This window comes from Ostrea edulis, chromosome 3 (assembly GCF_947568905.1).
Source record: "Ostrea edulis chromosome 3, xbOstEdul1.1, whole genome shotgun sequence".
NCBI classification, from domain to species: domain Eukaryota; kingdom Metazoa; phylum Mollusca; class Bivalvia; order Ostreida; family Ostreidae; genus Ostrea; species Ostrea edulis.
The window spans coordinates 17,415,814-17,434,620 of NC_079166.1; the positions used below are offsets into that span (position 1 = coordinate 17,415,814).

At 35.5% G+C, this 18,807-nt stretch overlaps 1 protein-coding gene across 4 annotated transcripts in view; it reads right to left on the bottom strand.

Moving 5' to 3' along the window:
• LOC125674462 (afadin-like) overlaps positions 1-17,912 on the bottom strand; it is a 58,367-nt gene extending 40,455 nt beyond the window's left edge. For all 4 annotated transcript variants that reach the window (XM_056160239.1, XM_048911607.2, XM_048911606.2 and 1 more), the window contains exons 1-6: positions 17,465-17,912; positions 14,397-14,586; positions 10,375-10,469; positions 8,644-8,914; positions 2,087-2,250; positions 1,456-1,570 (exon numbers count right to left, since the gene is read on the bottom strand). In XM_056160239.1, the coding sequence (XP_056016214.1) occupies positions 1,456-1,570; positions 2,087-2,250; positions 8,644-8,914; positions 10,375-10,469; positions 14,397-14,586; positions 17,465-17,563 (934 nt within the window). In that variant the 5' untranslated portion in view covers positions 17,564-17,912. The remainder of the gene's footprint in view (positions 1-1,455; positions 1,571-2,086; positions 2,251-8,643; positions 8,915-10,374; positions 10,470-14,396; positions 14,587-17,464) is intronic.
• Between the last annotated feature and the right edge of the window lie 895 nt (positions 17,913-18,807).

Consider the following 18,807-nt stretch of genomic DNA (forward strand, 5'->3'; position numbering starts at 1 on the left):
TATGATGTCAGAATAATGGCTATAATTTTGTCAAGGTAAGCAGATACTGTTTGCATTTCCACTGTTCAGAATTTTTATTAATCATGTAAATCTTGTGATTTCATTTAAACATACACCAATTCACTACTTAGTAGAGATGTAGTGATATATATACCAATACATATCAGTATTTAATTGTCCTGCAATATTGCATACAGCAGGTGCCCAATACAGAGTCGGTATTTAATTGTCCAGTGTTCTGAAATTTTTTTAAAACCCTATTGGACTCAAACCTGCAATCTGCAGATCAGAAGATGCCACGTTAACTGACTGAGCTATACCCAGCTAAAACCTGTCACATCCACTGCAGAGTTCGAAAAATGTAAACCTAAATTTTAAAAAAATTAATTCCAAGGCTAATGGCTATTTTAATTTAGAGTACTACAATTTTTATTCCTGTTGATTGAAAAGCTGTCAGTTGTTTATAATAAAATAATATTAAAAAGGAAATCTTTCAAAACACTGAATTTCAATATCGTTCAGTTTGATAATTGTGTTATAGTATATCAAAGATAGATCCATGGAATAATGATAGGCCAAAGAAAACTTAAATTGCCTCTCTCATTTAATATTTGTTATAATCGTTTAGCCAAAAATTTCAATGAGAGAAAGAAATCCAATAAATTGTACATCACCACAATAAAAATTGTATCAAAAAAATCTGACCAAAACACAGTCCAAAGCGAAGTAAAAAGTCTTTATTGATTAATTTCAAGCGAATAATATATGTACTATCCCAAAACAAGGGAAGTAAAACTTATATAAACTTGGTCTAACGGTAGTCAGAGCTGCATGCAACTTCGGACATAAATTCCACGTTTTAACGTTCATGAGCATATAAAGTTTTCATTATCATGTGAGATGTCAATCATGAATGCACTTAACGGTTAGCAGTTCACTCATCTGGGACAGTATGTCCCAGAATCATTAATGTGCATTGTTACTGGAGCTGTGAGTACTTCAGCTGACACTAAACATGCATTTTGACATATTGTTAATGTACCTTGGTCCATAACTAACTAGTTCACACAGCTGTCAGACCTGCAGGGCAAGGCAAGAGTTACAGCATGTCTACATTACACATCCTGGACCAGAATTGATTTTGTGTACAGTCAAGCATCATTTTTGTGTCTTTATTGAACTCTTATCTCCTCCTCTCATTTACAGCCTACCTCATTCATTGTCTGCCATTTTTAGTCGATGCATAAACACCTGACTCGATTCTAAATTCTATACTAGGTAGATCTCTGTATGTGCAAACCTTGACAGGTCAATATTGTTTTGTTGACTGAGTTTTATGTAAACATGGACTCCTAACTCATGTCAACCTTTCATTGTTTTAAAAAAATGATCATGTTTGTGCATAGTGATAACTTTGCTCTGACAGAACAATTGCATTATGGGTACTGTGCTGACCTTTGGTGGGCGGGAAGTCCATGGCGATGGCCAGCGGGCACTCGTGGTCCTCCATAATCCGCTCCTCCCCGATATTCCCCCCATGATACTCTCGCTCACCAGGTGGCACCAACACCTGTAAAATCCACACCGGTACAAATCATTGTGGTCATTAAACAGGTTTTCAAACAATCAAATTTGGTCTGTATATATAACTCTAGTTTTCTTGATACAAAATCTATCAATTATCGAGTATTAATTGCTGTATCTGGATTATGTGAATACGATCATGATCTATCAGCCTAATTCTTTACTATAATATCTTATTTTCATATCAAAATAATTTTTGACCTTTTAAAATTCTGGCCACTGCTGTTTCTGGCACTTCATTCAATAATAATCACACTCATATTGTGGTCAGTCTAAAACATGTGGGTTTCCCCCCCGCAGATATGTGATGATGGTAAGATTTTCTCTTCACATTACAGATTTTTTCTGTGAATATTTCCGACGTAATTTGTGTACTACCTGATACCTCTACAGTGATTATAAATTATACAACACACAGCGTTAAGACATTACACCTTATAATTTTTCTGATGAATTATTGACCAGACACAATCCATGTCCTGAAACCACCTGAGAGACCTACCTGAACCAGACAAAACTCCTCAGGGTCGTTGACAGTGAAATCCATTCCGTACTTATCCATGGTTTCCTTGACGACATATCGAACATTGTCAGCGGTGGACAGGAGGAGGGTCTTGTACGGAACATCTGGCTTTATGCTCTCTCCGTAAATCTTCAGTGTGCCTCCTGAAAAAATACAAAACAATAGAAATGTGGCCTAACATATCGACTTGTTGGAAACTCGTATAATGTTGGCTAATTTGTATGTTTGCTTCTATTTGTTGTCAAACCTGATAGATTCAGCATCACTGTTCCCCGAGTTACATATTAGAGGACCACATTTCACAAAAGAATTTATTAAATATGACTACTTTTGCAATTTACATTATATTCTTCACGTTGATCAAATTGTGATTTTAATGTGAATAAGAATTTAGTTACGTAATTCTATATATAAAGTATAATCTCAGAAAATTAATTAAGTTAATAACTGTTTAGAGCTGTTAAGTCGTAATTTCTTTTTTTACAGCAAGGCCCCGGGGATTATAATTTATTTGAAGTATACGAGGAAAGGACTTCCATGTTAACGTAAAGGTAATTCATTATGTTGAAATATAAACCTTAAAATCTCTTAACACGGCAATGCTGCTGAAATGTCTGTGTGTATGTAGTGGTGGTGAATGAGAGAAAGAGAGAGAGATGTACATGCACATTCAATGTCATCCAATAAAAAAGCACTGAAATTGAGAAACACAATTACTCCATAGAGTCTAATTTGATGTTGATGGCTAATTCTAGCAATAATTTTATCTAACTTGCACACAAGTAATGACAAAGTACTCAAAAACACAGGAGACTGCCGACTTCAGACATGGATTCCGAAGTAAATTAAATGGTAAAACAAACTGTTCAGCTCACTCTATGCATTAATGTAACAATGGATAACACTTATAAAGGATTAAGTTCTGACTTCAAAATAGATAACAAAACAGACTAAAATCAGAATCACCGAGTATATGTATTTAAATTTAACATAATATCCAAATAACAATGAAAATGAGTTCTTACTACTATGACAATGCTTGTCTGGTACAGTTAATATGAATGTTAAGTTGTACAGACTTTCTGTAAATATTGGCACAGTCCACACTAATTAGGATCACTACCAGGGGTGAACTACACACGTACTCCGCATACCACACATACTTCTATTGTAGACTGTCAAACCTCAATGAGATTTCCACCGTCACATAATTGAAATTCAATAAGTCAAAAGAAAAAAAATATATATGAACTAACAAAGCCAAGAATAAATTCTTTGTTCATTCAACCGACAACTGAAAAAAATGGTTTAATTTGTCTCATTGAATCATAAACCAGCTTAGTGCCCAGTCAGTAACTGAGCAGGGACATAGTGTAAACATCTATCACATTTACTGTGTAGACCATCTCCTTAAGTGGACAAAATAAGGGGTTAAAATGGTCATTAAAGATCAGTGCACTCTGGGATGTTAGGGTCAAGAATCTTGTTAGTCAGAAGGTCTCACACGAGTGTCCACTACTACGCTATATGTAGGTGTTGTTAGTTAATTGAAAAGTCTTTCGTGTATTGTCGAGCCATAAAATCCATGATGCCATAAATAGCAGAGTGTTACTTAGGACAGGCTTACAGTCGATACGTGTATACTGAAAGTTTACAAGGTATACGAATAAAATTCAAATTAATTAAGGCTTCAGGATTTGATTAATCTCCATCCAAGTTTAATTCCATTGTTACAATATACTAATTAATTCTATAAGGCAGAATTTGTATCATAACACTTCCTAAATGAAAACATCTTGCTTCACATACTAATTTACACCAATATCATGTTTCTAATCCATATATATCATAATCAATTTTGTGAGGTTTTTTTAAAACAAATTCCTCACAAAATCATAATCAACTCTTTCAAAACATTATCTAAAATATGACATAAACAAAAAAAGTTGTTTTTTTTTTTTTTACTATAGACAATTGTTTTCTCACTTTTGTTAATTATAAGTATACAAAAGAAAAGAAAAAAATCACTCACAAAAAAAAATTCACCTTTCATATTTGGAAAAAATAACAAAATGTACTTCCATAACATTCTGATGTTTCTGGACAAATTATTTGCATATGCCAATGCTTCTAAGCATTTAATGGATGTTCCTTGGTGCACAAGATCTGACAGTCATGCTTGGTGCATAATTCCCGCATTTGCATGAAGGAGCTGTCGCACGACCCCCAAAGTAAATTCCTGTTGAGGTCAAGTCCATTATACTACAAAGATATCTGTGTAGAGGAATGTGTGTACAATCACAGCTGGTTTATGTATTCGGTAATTATCAGGTGGAAATAGGAGGGTGGAGAGGTTGTTTGTTTCTCTGTTACACTCAGTCTCCCATATCATCATAATTAGGGAGAAATAATGACTCCACCAGTCTTAGAACCACCTCACAGGAGATTACCGCAGACCAGAAAACAACTCAATTCATACCAGCCTCCAAATCACTTCAGTACAAGGCACCAAGTCCTGTCTCCCTAACCCTGAAATTCTCTGATTAGATAATGTAATTTAATTAACAGTCCCGGGTCCCTGTGTTGGATGGTGACAGAGTACAGATTCCAGACATCTGGCAATAATGATAGTTTAACCTTTGTGACCTTTCTGATTTCTATTGATTCCTCAGGTTGATTCAGTTTCTGTTCTATGATTCTAGCTTAACTCTGCTCTTCCCTTGCTGTTAATGTCTGGTATTTGCTCTTTATATTGCTTTACGGAGAGGTGCTTGTTCTTTGCTAATTTGTCCTGTCTTAACTTAGTACTATCTAACCCGATGTCTCAGCTACTAACATGTTCCTATGATTAGATTTTTCTAAGTGACCTACTGTCATACCAGTGTATTTCCTTAATTCTTTCTCAAATCAGAATATTTTTGGTACTGTTTTTTCTTTCTTTGCTACTGTTGCTTTCTCTGCTAATGTTGGTTTAAACCAAACTGCACTGTCTTAGCTAAAGCAACTTTTTCATTATTTGCCTCAGCTGATTCTGAGAATCTGACTTCACTGTAATCAATAGGGGACTATAATGTGAGTTATTTTTTCCCCAGAAAAAAAATAGATCAATTGGATTACAAATGAGAGACCAGTACTGTTTGTTTGAGATTTCTTCACTGCCCATACCCAGCTGTCTGACCAAAAAGGAGAATTCCAACCCACTTTAAATTCCCTCACCCCTTACAAAAATTTCATGACATCCTTCAGTATTCGAGGTAAAAATCCACTATCAATAATGGATGCCAATGCAATCCTAATTTGGTCATCCGATATGACCGTCTTGCATCTTTCATGATACGCCAGTGTCCACAGCTGTTTACATGTATGTACATGACCTGACACCACAGAGGGGGACACTATAGTGCAAGGTTTTGATTTAAAAAAATAATAAAGATACATGTTCAGTCATGCGCAGAGAGAAGTTATAAACATGCCAGGTTTTGTTCATTGTGTGATTCATAGTGTGTCCCCTGTGTTCTCCATGTAGCATATCTTTCCATCTGTTAAATTTTGTGTTTACATTAAAAATCAATTTTGGTGTGTGCGGTTGTGTAAGTGTAAGCTATTTTTGTGAATCAGATACCCATGAATTTTAAAGGTAAACACCCCTCGACCATTAAGCCCCACATAAAACTGTAACACAAGTTCACGATTCAAGTCTACCCTAATCTAATTACAGAACATAATGCAGTCAAAAAAACAGCTTACAAACGGTTTGAATGTCGACTAGAGAATTTCTGTCGTGATCTTAATCAAAGGACTCCAAGTTAATTCATGTAAGATGTTAGCAGATTTAAAAAGATTAACCACTGACAAGTCTTACTACGACTTTGAAGCGGGGTGTAAACTAGATTATACAGCAACACGTGAATGTGTTTTTGAAAATGTTTAATGAGGGTGGGTCAAGGAGTGACATTTTCTATTTTCAGTGATATTTTTCATTCTAAAATATTTACAAAACAGTTTGTAGATGTTATGTTGTAATTGTTACTAGTGTGTATTGAGATGAGGTAAATGTTGTAATCATTACTCGGTTGTACTGAGATGAGGTAAATGTTGTAATCATTACTCGGTTGTACTGAGATGAGGTAAATGTTGTAATCATTACTCGGTTGTATTGAGATGAGGTAAATGTTGATATCATTACTCGGTTGTATTGAGATGAGGTAAATGTTGTAATCATTACTCGGTTGTACTGAGATGAGGTAAATGTTGTAATCATTACTCGGTTGTACTGAGATGAGGTAAATGTTGTAATCATTACTCGGTTGTATTGAGATGAGGTAAATGTTGTAATCATTACTCGGTTGTACTGAGATGAGGTAAATGTTGTAATCATTACTCGGTTGTACTGAGATGAGGTAAATGTTGTAATCATTACTCGGTTGTATTGAGATGAGGTAAATGTTGTAATCATTATTCGGGTGTACTGAGATGAGGTAAATGTTGTAATCATTACTCGGTTGTACTGAGATGAGGTAAATGTTGTAATCATTACTCGGTTGTACTGAGATGAGGTAAATGTTGTAATCATTACTCGGTTGTACTGAGATGAGGTAAATGTTGTAATCATTACTCGGTTGTACTGAGATGAGGTAAATGTTGTAATCATTACTCGGTTGTATTGAGATGAGGTAAATGTTGTAATCATTACTCGGTTGTATTGAGATGAGGTAAATGTTGTAATCATTACTCGGTTGTATTGAGATGAGGTAAATGTTGTAATCATTATTCGGGTGTACTGAGATGAGGTAAATGTGATACAATCATTACTCGGGTGTACTTGAGGTGGGCAGTGATTTTCATATTTTGTGATACAATCATTACTCGGGTGTACTTGAGATGGGCAGTGATTTTTATATTTTGTGATACAATCATTACTCGGGTGTACTTGAGGACTGGGCAGTGATTTTTGTATTTTGTGATACAATCATTACTCGGGTGTACTTGAGGACTGGGCAGTGATTTTTATATTTTGTGATACAATCATTACTCGGGTGTACTTGAGGTGGGCTGTGATTGTTATATTTCGTGATGCAATCAATACTCGGGTGTACTTGAGGTGGGCAGTGATTTTTTTTTATATTTCGTGATACAATATTCCGCTGGAATGTTTGGCATGTCATGTTGTTTGTACACTTTAGTTCCATGTGAGTCCAGCTTATAAAGCAGATATAATATAACCATGATGAACATAAAAAAAGAGAAGAATGTATTCAAAGTCAATGAAACTAGTATTAAAAGTGATGGTGATCCCGCCCGCAGGAACAGGAGATTCAACTAGAAGCACCTAATATTTGAAATACGAATACTTTGGAATCAAAACAGAAGAAATTGTTCACAATTTGAATGGAACTTCTAAAACAATAAAAATCAGCCTTACCCAAACAATCTTACACAAAGAAAAAAAACCCCCAAATTTATTATTTCATAACAAGACAATTGTTGTTACAAATGGATTTTCTTTAAATAACAAAACAAAAATACCCTGCTGCGGGCTGGCCTAATTTTAAATAAAACATTGTCTTATGATATGTGTTCACCAAAAGCTTGAGGAAATATTACACTCTGCAAATGGAAATCAATTTTGAAGTTAACATTAAAAAACTGTTTTTCTTCCTGCCTTTGGGGATTTTTTTCATCAGTTTTCTTCTTCTTCACGTGTTTGAGTGAAGGGTTAACTGCTAGTTAACACTTATCTGTCATATTCAGGTATACCTCAGGGAAAATACAAACCGAGCTTAAAACACACGAGTTCTTAAACTTCATACAGATACGACAAAACCCCACACTGAAGCAACAAAATACAAAACAGTTATCTGTCTAAATCATCTGTTCTTATTCTACTGTCATTTCAAATACTAAAACGAAATAACAAATAAATAATCACTAAAGGAAACAGTCATTCATCTCTGGGTTACGCTAAATATGGATGTCTCATACATATATGGTGTAGAATACTGGAAGAATTACTAATCAAATTCAGTTTTCCTGTTCATATCTAAAAAGGAGTGTGTTCAAACTCGGAGTTCATAATGAAGTTTGTGTTCAAACTCGGTGTTCATAATGAAGTTTGTTTCAAACTCAGTGTTCATAATGAAGTTTGTTTGTTTTCAAACTCAGTGTTCATAATGAAATTCGTGTTCAAACTCAGTGTTCATGACTAGTTTCTCAGCGCCACACAACGCCTGTTGTTTTTTTAGCGCCACACAACACCTGCTGTTTTTTTAGCGCCACGCAACACCTGTTGTTTTTTTAGCGCCACACAACGCCTGTTGTTGTTTTTTAGTGCCACACAACGCCTGTTTTTTTTTTTAGCGCCACACAACGCTTGTTGTTTTTTTAGCGCCACACAACACCTGTTGTTTTTTTTAGTGCCACACAAAGCCTGTGGTTGTTTTTTAGCGCCACACAACGCCTGTTATTTTTTTTAGCGCCACACAATGCCTGTTTTTTTTTTTAGCGCCACACAACCCCTGTTGTTTTCTCATACAAACCTTGTCCGTCCTGTCCACGACACTGCTGGAGCTTCTTCTCCACCTTCTGTTGACGTCGCCTCTTCATCACGGCCTCGGGGTTCGAAATACTGCGTGTGAACCTCGTCTCTGGCATGTCTGTGTACAGCTGTTCTGCCGCATTTCCCGACTCGTTGATCTTTTTCTCCTTTTCTTTCTTCCGTTGTTCTTTCTTCTCTCGCTTCGACAGCTTTCTCTTGAATGTCCCTCCCTGATTTTCCTTGTCAATAGTGTGAGGCACTGTCCTGTCCCCCTGAAATGAGGAATTGCAATCAGCACAATTTCCATTTATATATTCTATTACAAAAATTCCTTGGAGATGTGCCCAATCTAATTAGCAGTTAATAACATATGTACACGGAAATTTTCATGGTTACCACAGTAACTTCACATTTTCATGGTTACCACAGTAACTTCACAAACGTTTCTAAGAAGTGTCTAAAAAGATCGAATAACCTACTCCCCCGCCCCCTCATGTCAGAAATAATGGGTTTGTTATTGGACACTAGGCATATCAAAATACACCACAAACAAGAAAGAATTATTTCCACAGGAAATCTGGAAGCTCTTCACCAACATCACACAAAAAGTTAATACAATAAACTCATTGAATGAACGCAATTAAGTTCCCTGTGGGAAATGCATACCACACAGAGATATAGCACTGAAGGCCTGCTACGATTTCCTTTCATTCTTCTCTTCATTCATGCCCTATTTTTTTGTTGGACAATAGACATCATCTTAATACAGCAATCAATATCCTCCAAATATCAGACCAGGGAACATAATGATTTCAAGGTTAACATCACTAATCATCATAATGATTGTTAAGCCAGCTGTGTAGGAAATTCATATAAAGGTCCTGGTGTTTATTAAATTACCTATCCAGCATTTAATAATTAAAACAGCACTTGCTCCATTAGCGAGACCAATTCCCTCACTGCTTGGTGGGAACTTTAGTCCTAGGCCAGTCATTCACACTGTACGTTATTTGCACCGCAAGCAAAATGGTTAATGGATTATATACTTTTCCTTGCCCTTCTATTTCATTGTACAATCTCTCACTCTAGGTCTTTATTAATACAATTCTGAAAAAATACAGGCCTCAAGCTAGCCACACCATTTGTACATGCAGCATTTTTTCTCCTTATATCACTGTTACTTATTAATGGTACACTAAACCAAGGCCTAACACAATAGATTTTGTCCAATTTTGAGACTAACTAATGCCCAGAAATAAACTGTGAAGTCTTTGTAAATCAAGGTTCGTAATTCGCTTTGTATGAAACATTGTGCGAGTTAACTATTATCTTTTCTTCGTCTTAAGGTAGGTCTGGCATGATCGATATCCTCATGTGACTTATCGATATTAATGCTTCAAAGTAAAAAAAATTGTATCAAATTCCATTAAATATAGCTTAATTCAATTAGTAACCAAAGAAAATATATGTGTTACCACCTTTTTAAAGATGTCGGACATGTACATAAACAGAAATATCTATCAGCAGCAGGAAATCGCATGTTTTCATTAATCAACATCACGAAAATACATAAAAACTAATTGAACTAACAAAATCTTAATATCAATAGTTTAAAAAAACTTCTACTTAATATATATATACACAGCAACATAAACTTCCCCCTCTCCCTTAAGACACTAACCTCCCTCCATCACACATCTCGTTTGTCCCCCACCCTCTTTAAGACACTCACCTCTCGCTTGAGTAGAAATCTTCCCTCTCTGACTTCTGTACCCCAGTTTAGCTGGACCCATAAAACTCTCTCTAAATTCTCCAGCCTTCTCTCCTCTACAAATAAATTTCATTTCGAGTTATATATATATTGTGACACTAGAGTCTTACAGCATTTAAATCGAAGAGTCTACAAAATATATTGCTTAGATTTGAAGAACCTACAAAATATATTGCTGAGATTTGAAAAACCTAAAAGATATATATATAAGCACTGATAAACAGGGGATGGGGGTGGGGTAGTGGAGGGGTATCTACCTTTCCATTGTGCAACTTTCCTCCTCCCAACCCCAAATGTACTCCATCTTACTCTATTCTTATACAAAAATATATATTTATCATGTTTATGACAAAAGGACAAGATTCAATCATTGTAAACCACCAATAGAAACAGCAAACCAGTTTAACAAGTTTAACCTGAATGAAGGTATGTATATATGTCTGATTTAAAGATATTCACTATAAGAGACAAATCTGAATTACATATCTTGATCTGATACATTAAAATTCCCTTCATTGACTTGGAGTATTGACTGATCTTCGGCAGATAATTATCGACTGATGTCGTGTTATTTATATTCCCTATCACGCTGATCCATCAGATTTATTCAGTGAAGTAAAATATATAAATCATATGCTCTTTTGAGTACAGATGCATAAAGAAAGACCCGAAGTAATGAATTTACCACCCGCTTTTTTAATATATATGCCTGATTACAGGACCGGCCGTCACAGTGCTTTTTGGTATGGAGACCAGGTCTCTACCATCATTGTTTTTTAGATAATGAGAAAATTGAGTTTAATAATGTCTTTTCCATCCAAGTAAAGTTTGAAACATAAGAATAACAAAACAACAGTATTTTCATTTATATTCTTTCACTCCTTGTTTATGTTGTCAGTTTACAATATATTATCAGAGCTCCAGATAATTTTTTACCACAAAGAGTATTTACTCCCTGATTTTCAAATCAATACGTATTTTGCTTTTCAGAAAAATTCAAAAGTGTATTTTGTTAATTTACTCATTATCTTTGGTCTTTTGCACAGAAGATGTAACCAGATAAACGATACTTCTTCCGTTAAACTTTAACTTAAAGTTTATACTAAAAGGCTGCTCCAGCTATTTATGGGGGAAATCATTTGCAGTTCTTTTTATTACACATGTAAAACTATTCATTGTCATTGGGAATTTGATATTTATCATTGATGCATTAAATTTGAATATGTCAGCCACTCAGTCACATGATTATGATCCAATTCTGTATATCATTCGTCCACGACTGATATGTTTTTTCTCTGTGCTTTCGACTGCACACTAACTCTAAGAAAGAAAGTATAACAAGTAGGCCTATATAATAGTGTTTTGAGTTAACTCTTCCAATTTTTCAAAATTGTGACTGTCATCAAAACGTATTTCATAGCGCTAAATATCATGTATGATCAAGCCCTGGGCTAATCTTAATTCATATACCGGTATATGAATAGATAATTCATATTTATATCATACTACATTGTACATGTATCACAAATACGCGGACTAATACGCATTACTTTGGGAGTGTAAAGCGTATTTACATTCGCTAATGCGTAATTGTACGCATGATTTTCAACTTAAATGCGTATTTGGTCAAATTTAATGAGTATTTACGCTGATACGCACCTTATCTGGAGCTCTGTATTATAAATTCATTTGGGAAATGCATCTTTTCAAGTTAAGGGTGTCTGATATAAATACATCAAGCCCACAGAAACGCTTGACTCAGGAAGATGGAGAAATAAATTGCTCATAAAATCGGGAAAATGGGTAATTGGAAATGGGTCCGATATTGAGGGAGTTCCGGCCCTGATCATCATATAAAGCCAAATAAAATAATAAGTGTGGTTCCATGCAGTTATCTGATCATCGGGATTCATCCCTAAAACCAAACCTGTAATTTTATTTGGCCTAATGATGCTAGCAAAGGTACAGTAGCAATAAACTGCATTAACCTGTAAATAAGCTGCCTGTGATGGGAATGGTCATGTTTCAGATTATAACAAATACATATCTGTTTATTGTATTTCTGTACTAATGTATCTTACAGTTTTCTGAGAATAAAGTATATTCAACAAAACAAAGTAATTAAGTAACTTTTTTTCAATGGAAAGTTCATACATCTGATTCTATTTGATAAGAAATCTGCCCTAATCTATTCACCTTGCAGGACCCTCTTAATTGTGACAAAACCTGGTGTGACCTACAGGCCCTGACAAACTCCCAAATCCACTTCAAACAATCTCCCCTGTCAGGAGTCTTTATCATAAAGACTAAACACATTTCCATTATCACAGTCTGTTTAAATCAGATTGAACCACTGATACAAGACTCTGGTTTAAATAGCCATTAATATGACAGTAGAACATGGGGAGGTGACAGGATTCTGCTCTGTCTGGTGGGCCCACATTCTTATGTATTCTAACATTACCACGGACACCATCAAAGTTTTGAATATTTTTCTATTCATGGATAACCCAGATTTAATGTCTAGGTTTTTCATGTGACAGGTAATTTTATTACAATGTGTATTATTATATATATATATATAAATGGATGGAGGTAGCTTTAGAGAGAGATACATATTAATTTCTTCAAGACATGACGGTATATGATGTTGTATCCACGAATGCTTTATATTCATGGCCACCAGATAACAGGAACATTAGAGTACATATGTTTGTTTACTTAATCATGAGGAAATCTGATATACAGTCATGTTATAAAGTCAGTAGGCGGTGACCTATCAGCATACCATCAGATCACATACCACAAGTAAAAAAAAATACAAGACTCAGTAATTTTCTAAATTGCTCTACTCCAAACTTGTGAAATTGCTCTGCATCAGGATAATTGAGTTGTATGGGTAAACTTGTATACTCAATACAGTCAAATGTCATTATTATGTGTGAAATTGCCGGGGCACCACGTTAATTGAGTTAGATCCATAGACTGACATACCTACTCAATACAACTAAATGTCATTGTTAAATGTCAAAAGATGTAAGCCTTTGATACATTGTTCTAAAAATATACAGAATGAATGGAATGTTAAATTTCCAAAGTGTGTCAAGTCAGTTTTAATGACTGTAGTCCAGAGCGACTCCCCGCCAGCCAGCAAACAACAGGCACCACACAGACCTGTAGCAGGCACCACACAACAGGCTCCACACAGAAAGACCTGTAGCTGACACCACACAGAACAAGACCTGTAGCAGACACCACACAGAACAAGACCTGTAGCAGTCACCCTGTTGTCACAATACATCATATGAGTTGAAACTCGACTCTATTCCATTGCACCTCAGGTAACCTGAGTTCAAAACAAAGTTCATCCCCACACACATGAAACAAATTCTATAGATGTAAGTGTTGGCAGCGTCAGTGGAAGGGAGAGGAAAATTGGAGAGGAAGCAGGAGATGGAAGAATAAGAGAACAAACTTTAAGAGAGGATGCAGAAGATGGAGGAATATGAGACTAAGAGAGATGCAAAGATGGAGGAATACGAGAGGGAGAACAAACTTTAAGGGAGGATGCAGAAGATGGGGGAATACGAGAGGAAACAGACTAATTCATAATGAAACCAGGGCAGGAGGCAAATGAAAGGGGGCAGGTGGATCCGGAGATTTACTTCCCTTCTTCACTCAACACAGTCACCTCCCCTCCCCACTATATAAATACCGGCTGTGTTACATTTAAGTACCCTCTGTATCCAGGTCACACATTACTGCATGCGACATTTATTGTACTCAAGGGAACCTTACTGATTTAATCAGGCATTTCTACATTCCATCAATCCTCACTGTGAATCTATTACAATGTTGTAAACAACTATTTTGATATCAAAAACAAGTGACAGTGTGTTCTGGGGGAAGTGACAGTGTGTTCTGGGGGAAGTGACAGTGTGTTCTGGGGGAAGTGACAGTGTGTTCTGGGGAGTTGGTGTTACCTCCATTAGCGTGGACCTCGTGAAGAGCATATTTATTTGATGTCAGCATGCGCATGTCGGGTCGAAACTTCTCCACCAAGACATCTACCACTTCCCGGGTGGTGGCCGAGCTGGCCACGCGGATACACTTTGTCACCACATTAGCTCCGTCTTGAAAGTAAAATCTCACCACACCGTGAAACTCACATTCCTGTAGAAGAAACGACAGCAAAATATATACAATATATATATACTAAAAATGACACCTCAGTTAATTCTTATTTTTATAACAAAGTGATCAGATATGTAATACTCAATAAATCCAGCTTTTTTCCCCTTCTGTAAAGGTATAAATAAACGGTACTATTCGCAATGCCAAATATCATAATTTTTTCCAGCTCTGAGGCTATAAATACCCAGTAACAAACTGTTAAGTCTTGGTAAATCGAGGCACGTAATTCACTTAGTATGAAATGTTGCATGACTAACTAATACCATCGCTTCCTCTTAGATAGGAAGTAGAGGTCAATAAAATGGACTCATTTGTAAAATTGTAAATAATGAATACTTGTTTATTCTTTAAAATATGGTTTATTCAATGTTCATTTAAAACATTGATATGAAAGAAAATTCCCAATTTGTTTTATTTCAATGAAATGTTTCCCAACTGAATGGGCACTTTATGGTACCATTTCCATATGGTAGGAAAAAAGTCAAAAAACCCTGAAATCTAACAAGTTTTGTCCACTTTCAATGAACTGTGCAATTCTTGGATATATTCCTGGTATATGTTTCAAATTGTATGATTTGAATGCTAGCCATTTCATCATATCATGAAAGCAAGAGTCATACCAAAAATCTGTAACTCTTCCTAATCTAGAAAAGATTTGAAATGCTACTGGTAGGTAAAGGTTTTACATTAACAGGACAAGATACAAATAGACAAGGTTTGATAAATCAAACCCTGTAAAACCGAGTATACTGTGGTCAAGGTAAACAAGCATCTTCCTGTGTTTAACTAAAAACACCTGTGAACCAGGTAAGAGTAGTACCCGAGTAACGAAAGCTCGTAATCAGATCTGGTGACCGTAACTGGCCTGTTCTACAGTGTGGACAGACAGTAGACTACAAGCATGTTCCCCCGTGGCCAATCAGTTCTTGATCCACATTCCTGACATACTTTTGTGAATATCTGTATGATTGATAATCCATATTTATATGATAGATATCCAACAGTAAAATCCCACAGAAGGTAGTGGTCCTATTTGTTTAATGTGAATATAAACTCTCCATGTGACATTATCACATATAATTATCTTTATTTATATATATATATAGTAAACATTTTTGGATGCCAACTGCAATCCACGTAATCATTCTTTAAAAAAAAAGTATAGATATCCTTTAATTTATCATGCAGGAGAGAGAGAGAGAGAAAGAGAGAGAGAGAGAGAGGATAATGTTTTCCCAAATTTTAATTTCATTCAATGCCATAAAACTTTAACAGGCATGCTAGCTTTGTGACCATCTTATCAAAGCCCATGAGAAATTTTTCACCTCTAAAATAGCAATTAATTTTACAACCCCTAAGAAATTTTGGTACCCCATAGTCCCTGGACAAGTGGTTTATCACGAGGACTGCATGTTAGTGATCAAAATACATTTTACAGAGATTTACTCTGGACCCAAGACCACAGTAAAACTGATTCGTAACTGAGAAGTGAAGAAAAAACTAGTCCAGTGCGACCTTTACATGAAAAATAAGGAACTGTCCATTTTTAGCATAACTTTGATTTTGCATTTGTGCTCATGCAGATATTTGGTACAAAATTCCTTCAATGTTGAGTTTAGTGTGCATTGTTCTGTCACCTGTTTGACATGTTGATGTGTTTTCTGTCAGATGCAGGGGTCTGTTTCACATTCATAAATCTACTAGTTTTCATGTATAGATGTCAGAATATTCACGGATTAAAATGGAGAGAGAGAATTACAAGTACTATAAATTACATGACTATTCCTAAAAAGCCTAAAAGAACAAATCAAGGGTTATGCTTGCTGATTTCTGATCATGTTTTTGACTCCAACCCAATTAATATTGGTTATATATTCTATGGTGGACTATCATCATCATATTGCTGCATGGTATCAACACTTTGGTAAACTGAAACTTGTTCATTTTGTAAGAATGTAATATATTGTAAACTGTACTTCAAGAATGCAAGTGGTCTGACTATTTATGTATTATAAATGGAAAAGTCAACGACAACTTAATGTTTAACTTTTGTGCAACAGAAATCTGATGCCACTGTGTTCATTTTGAGGGAAACATGATGATGATGTGCAATACACAGGACGAACATGCACATGCTGAACAGAGATATTGAGGCATTGTTCAATACTGAAATATTGTTCAGGCTACTGAAACTTTTACTTCATATTGATTTCATACAACACTTACAGATCTATCTAGGCCTAGTTCAAGAGCATGAAGAGTAAATGGTATCACCAGGGGCCTTTATCCTTTATGTAGTAATATGTATGTAAATATATATGGTCATTTAGTACTATTTTGCATGATTATGAATTTTTCCCAGAACTCCTACGACATAAAAACCAAAACTGTAAGCTATGTGTAGCCCACGTTCTGTACTTATGAAATGCATGATATGCATGTCAACGTGCACAATATGATTAAACATTTCCTGCGTTGGATTATGTTAGTCATAAATGAGGTCACGTAAGGGGAGGTAATGCAGGTGATCCGATTTTCACCTGTATTTAGGAGGTTGATACCCCATTCACAAACGCGAGCCATTCGTTCTCACTTCCATCGTGGCACACAGATATTTCTTACGATGTTATGCTCCCATTGACATTGCTTATACTGTCCTGACATACAATACTCCGAGCCGACTGCCAGTCTACGAGGAGGCGGCCATCTTGAAATTTTGTTGACACCTGAGCTTACCTGGTGCAACCACAGGTAAACTAATTTGATCGCTCAACCTCATTTACTTTGACCTTCAACGTCACAAGACGATCATCATGAAAATTAATTCCCAAATTTTGCAAATATTTCTACATTTTACCTCGTTAGGTTGACTTAATTCGAATAAGTCGTAATGATCTTGGTTCCACTGTGTTATAATGTTAGCGAGTCTCTGTCGCTCTTGAATTTTGTCCGTCATTTCGGCGACGCAACAGCCATCAAATCACACTTAAATATATTGGGTAAAGATATATCCAATTCACATGAAGTAATTATTTCCGTCGTTCCGACTCTTCACAGATTATTAGCCTATAGCTTCCGTATTTCGAATACACAGTCACAACACAACTGGTTTTGAACGGCATCGAATGGTCAATTACTGCGCATGCGTGCTACCTACATACGCGATTTACCCCCAAGGTGCCCGCACCTAAAAATATTTACAACTGGGATAATCCCCGATATATAGTCACTCTAGATCAAATAACCTGGCTAGAATAAATAAGTTTAACTTCCGTGATACGTGTAGGGTCAGATCAGATGTATTATCTATACTGAATTAAAAAAAATAATCATATACATCTAGGCCTAGGCCATATTTAAGAAGAAAACTTTAAATGCTCATTAAACTGATAGTTATGGACTGGTATTTTCTTTGAGTATATTTTCTTATTACTAGTACTATTCAAACAAAAAAAGATAAAGAAAACCACCCACCCACATATTATTGATTGATTAGCCTAATCATTTATAAACATAGAATTTATAATGACATTGAACACTGCATGTCGGTTTAGGACACAGTCCAGCATTCATATTGCATACATAGGCCTACAGTTCACGTCGGATACATGCAGTGCACCGGGTTCTTACAAGTGAATATTGAACAGATTTTATTGACAAAACATCAACACGATCAGAGGTTTTAATTAGGTACACCTATAAAAAAAAAATATATATATATATATAGATAGCCTGTACAATATATATATTTTTAAAAAATATATAAAGTTGCCATACAATATGAGTGATCAAAAAGAAATACAATAAATGAATGTAATTTGTGTTTACAGAGTGTACATTCATGGATCCACTTCTTTAAAAATGAACATTATATCTTAAGTTACATGGATAAAAAGTGTAGACCTATACATGCATACCTTTTTTTATTTCAGAAAAGGGCCACATTCATTTAGCTCTTACAAGTAAGGAAAGTTCCGACAATTGGACGACTTCCATTTTTAAAAAAATCGATTTTGATGCTGTTCTTGGGAAATTCTCTCTCTCTCTCTCTCTCTCTCTCTCTCTCTCTCTCTCTCTCTCTCTCTCTCTCTCTCTTGATGTGGCATAACATGTGGAGTTACGATGATTTTTTTTTAACGTAACTTAAGTTGTTTAATAAAACGGATAATTATCGTAAATTAAGGTTACGATGAAATCTTG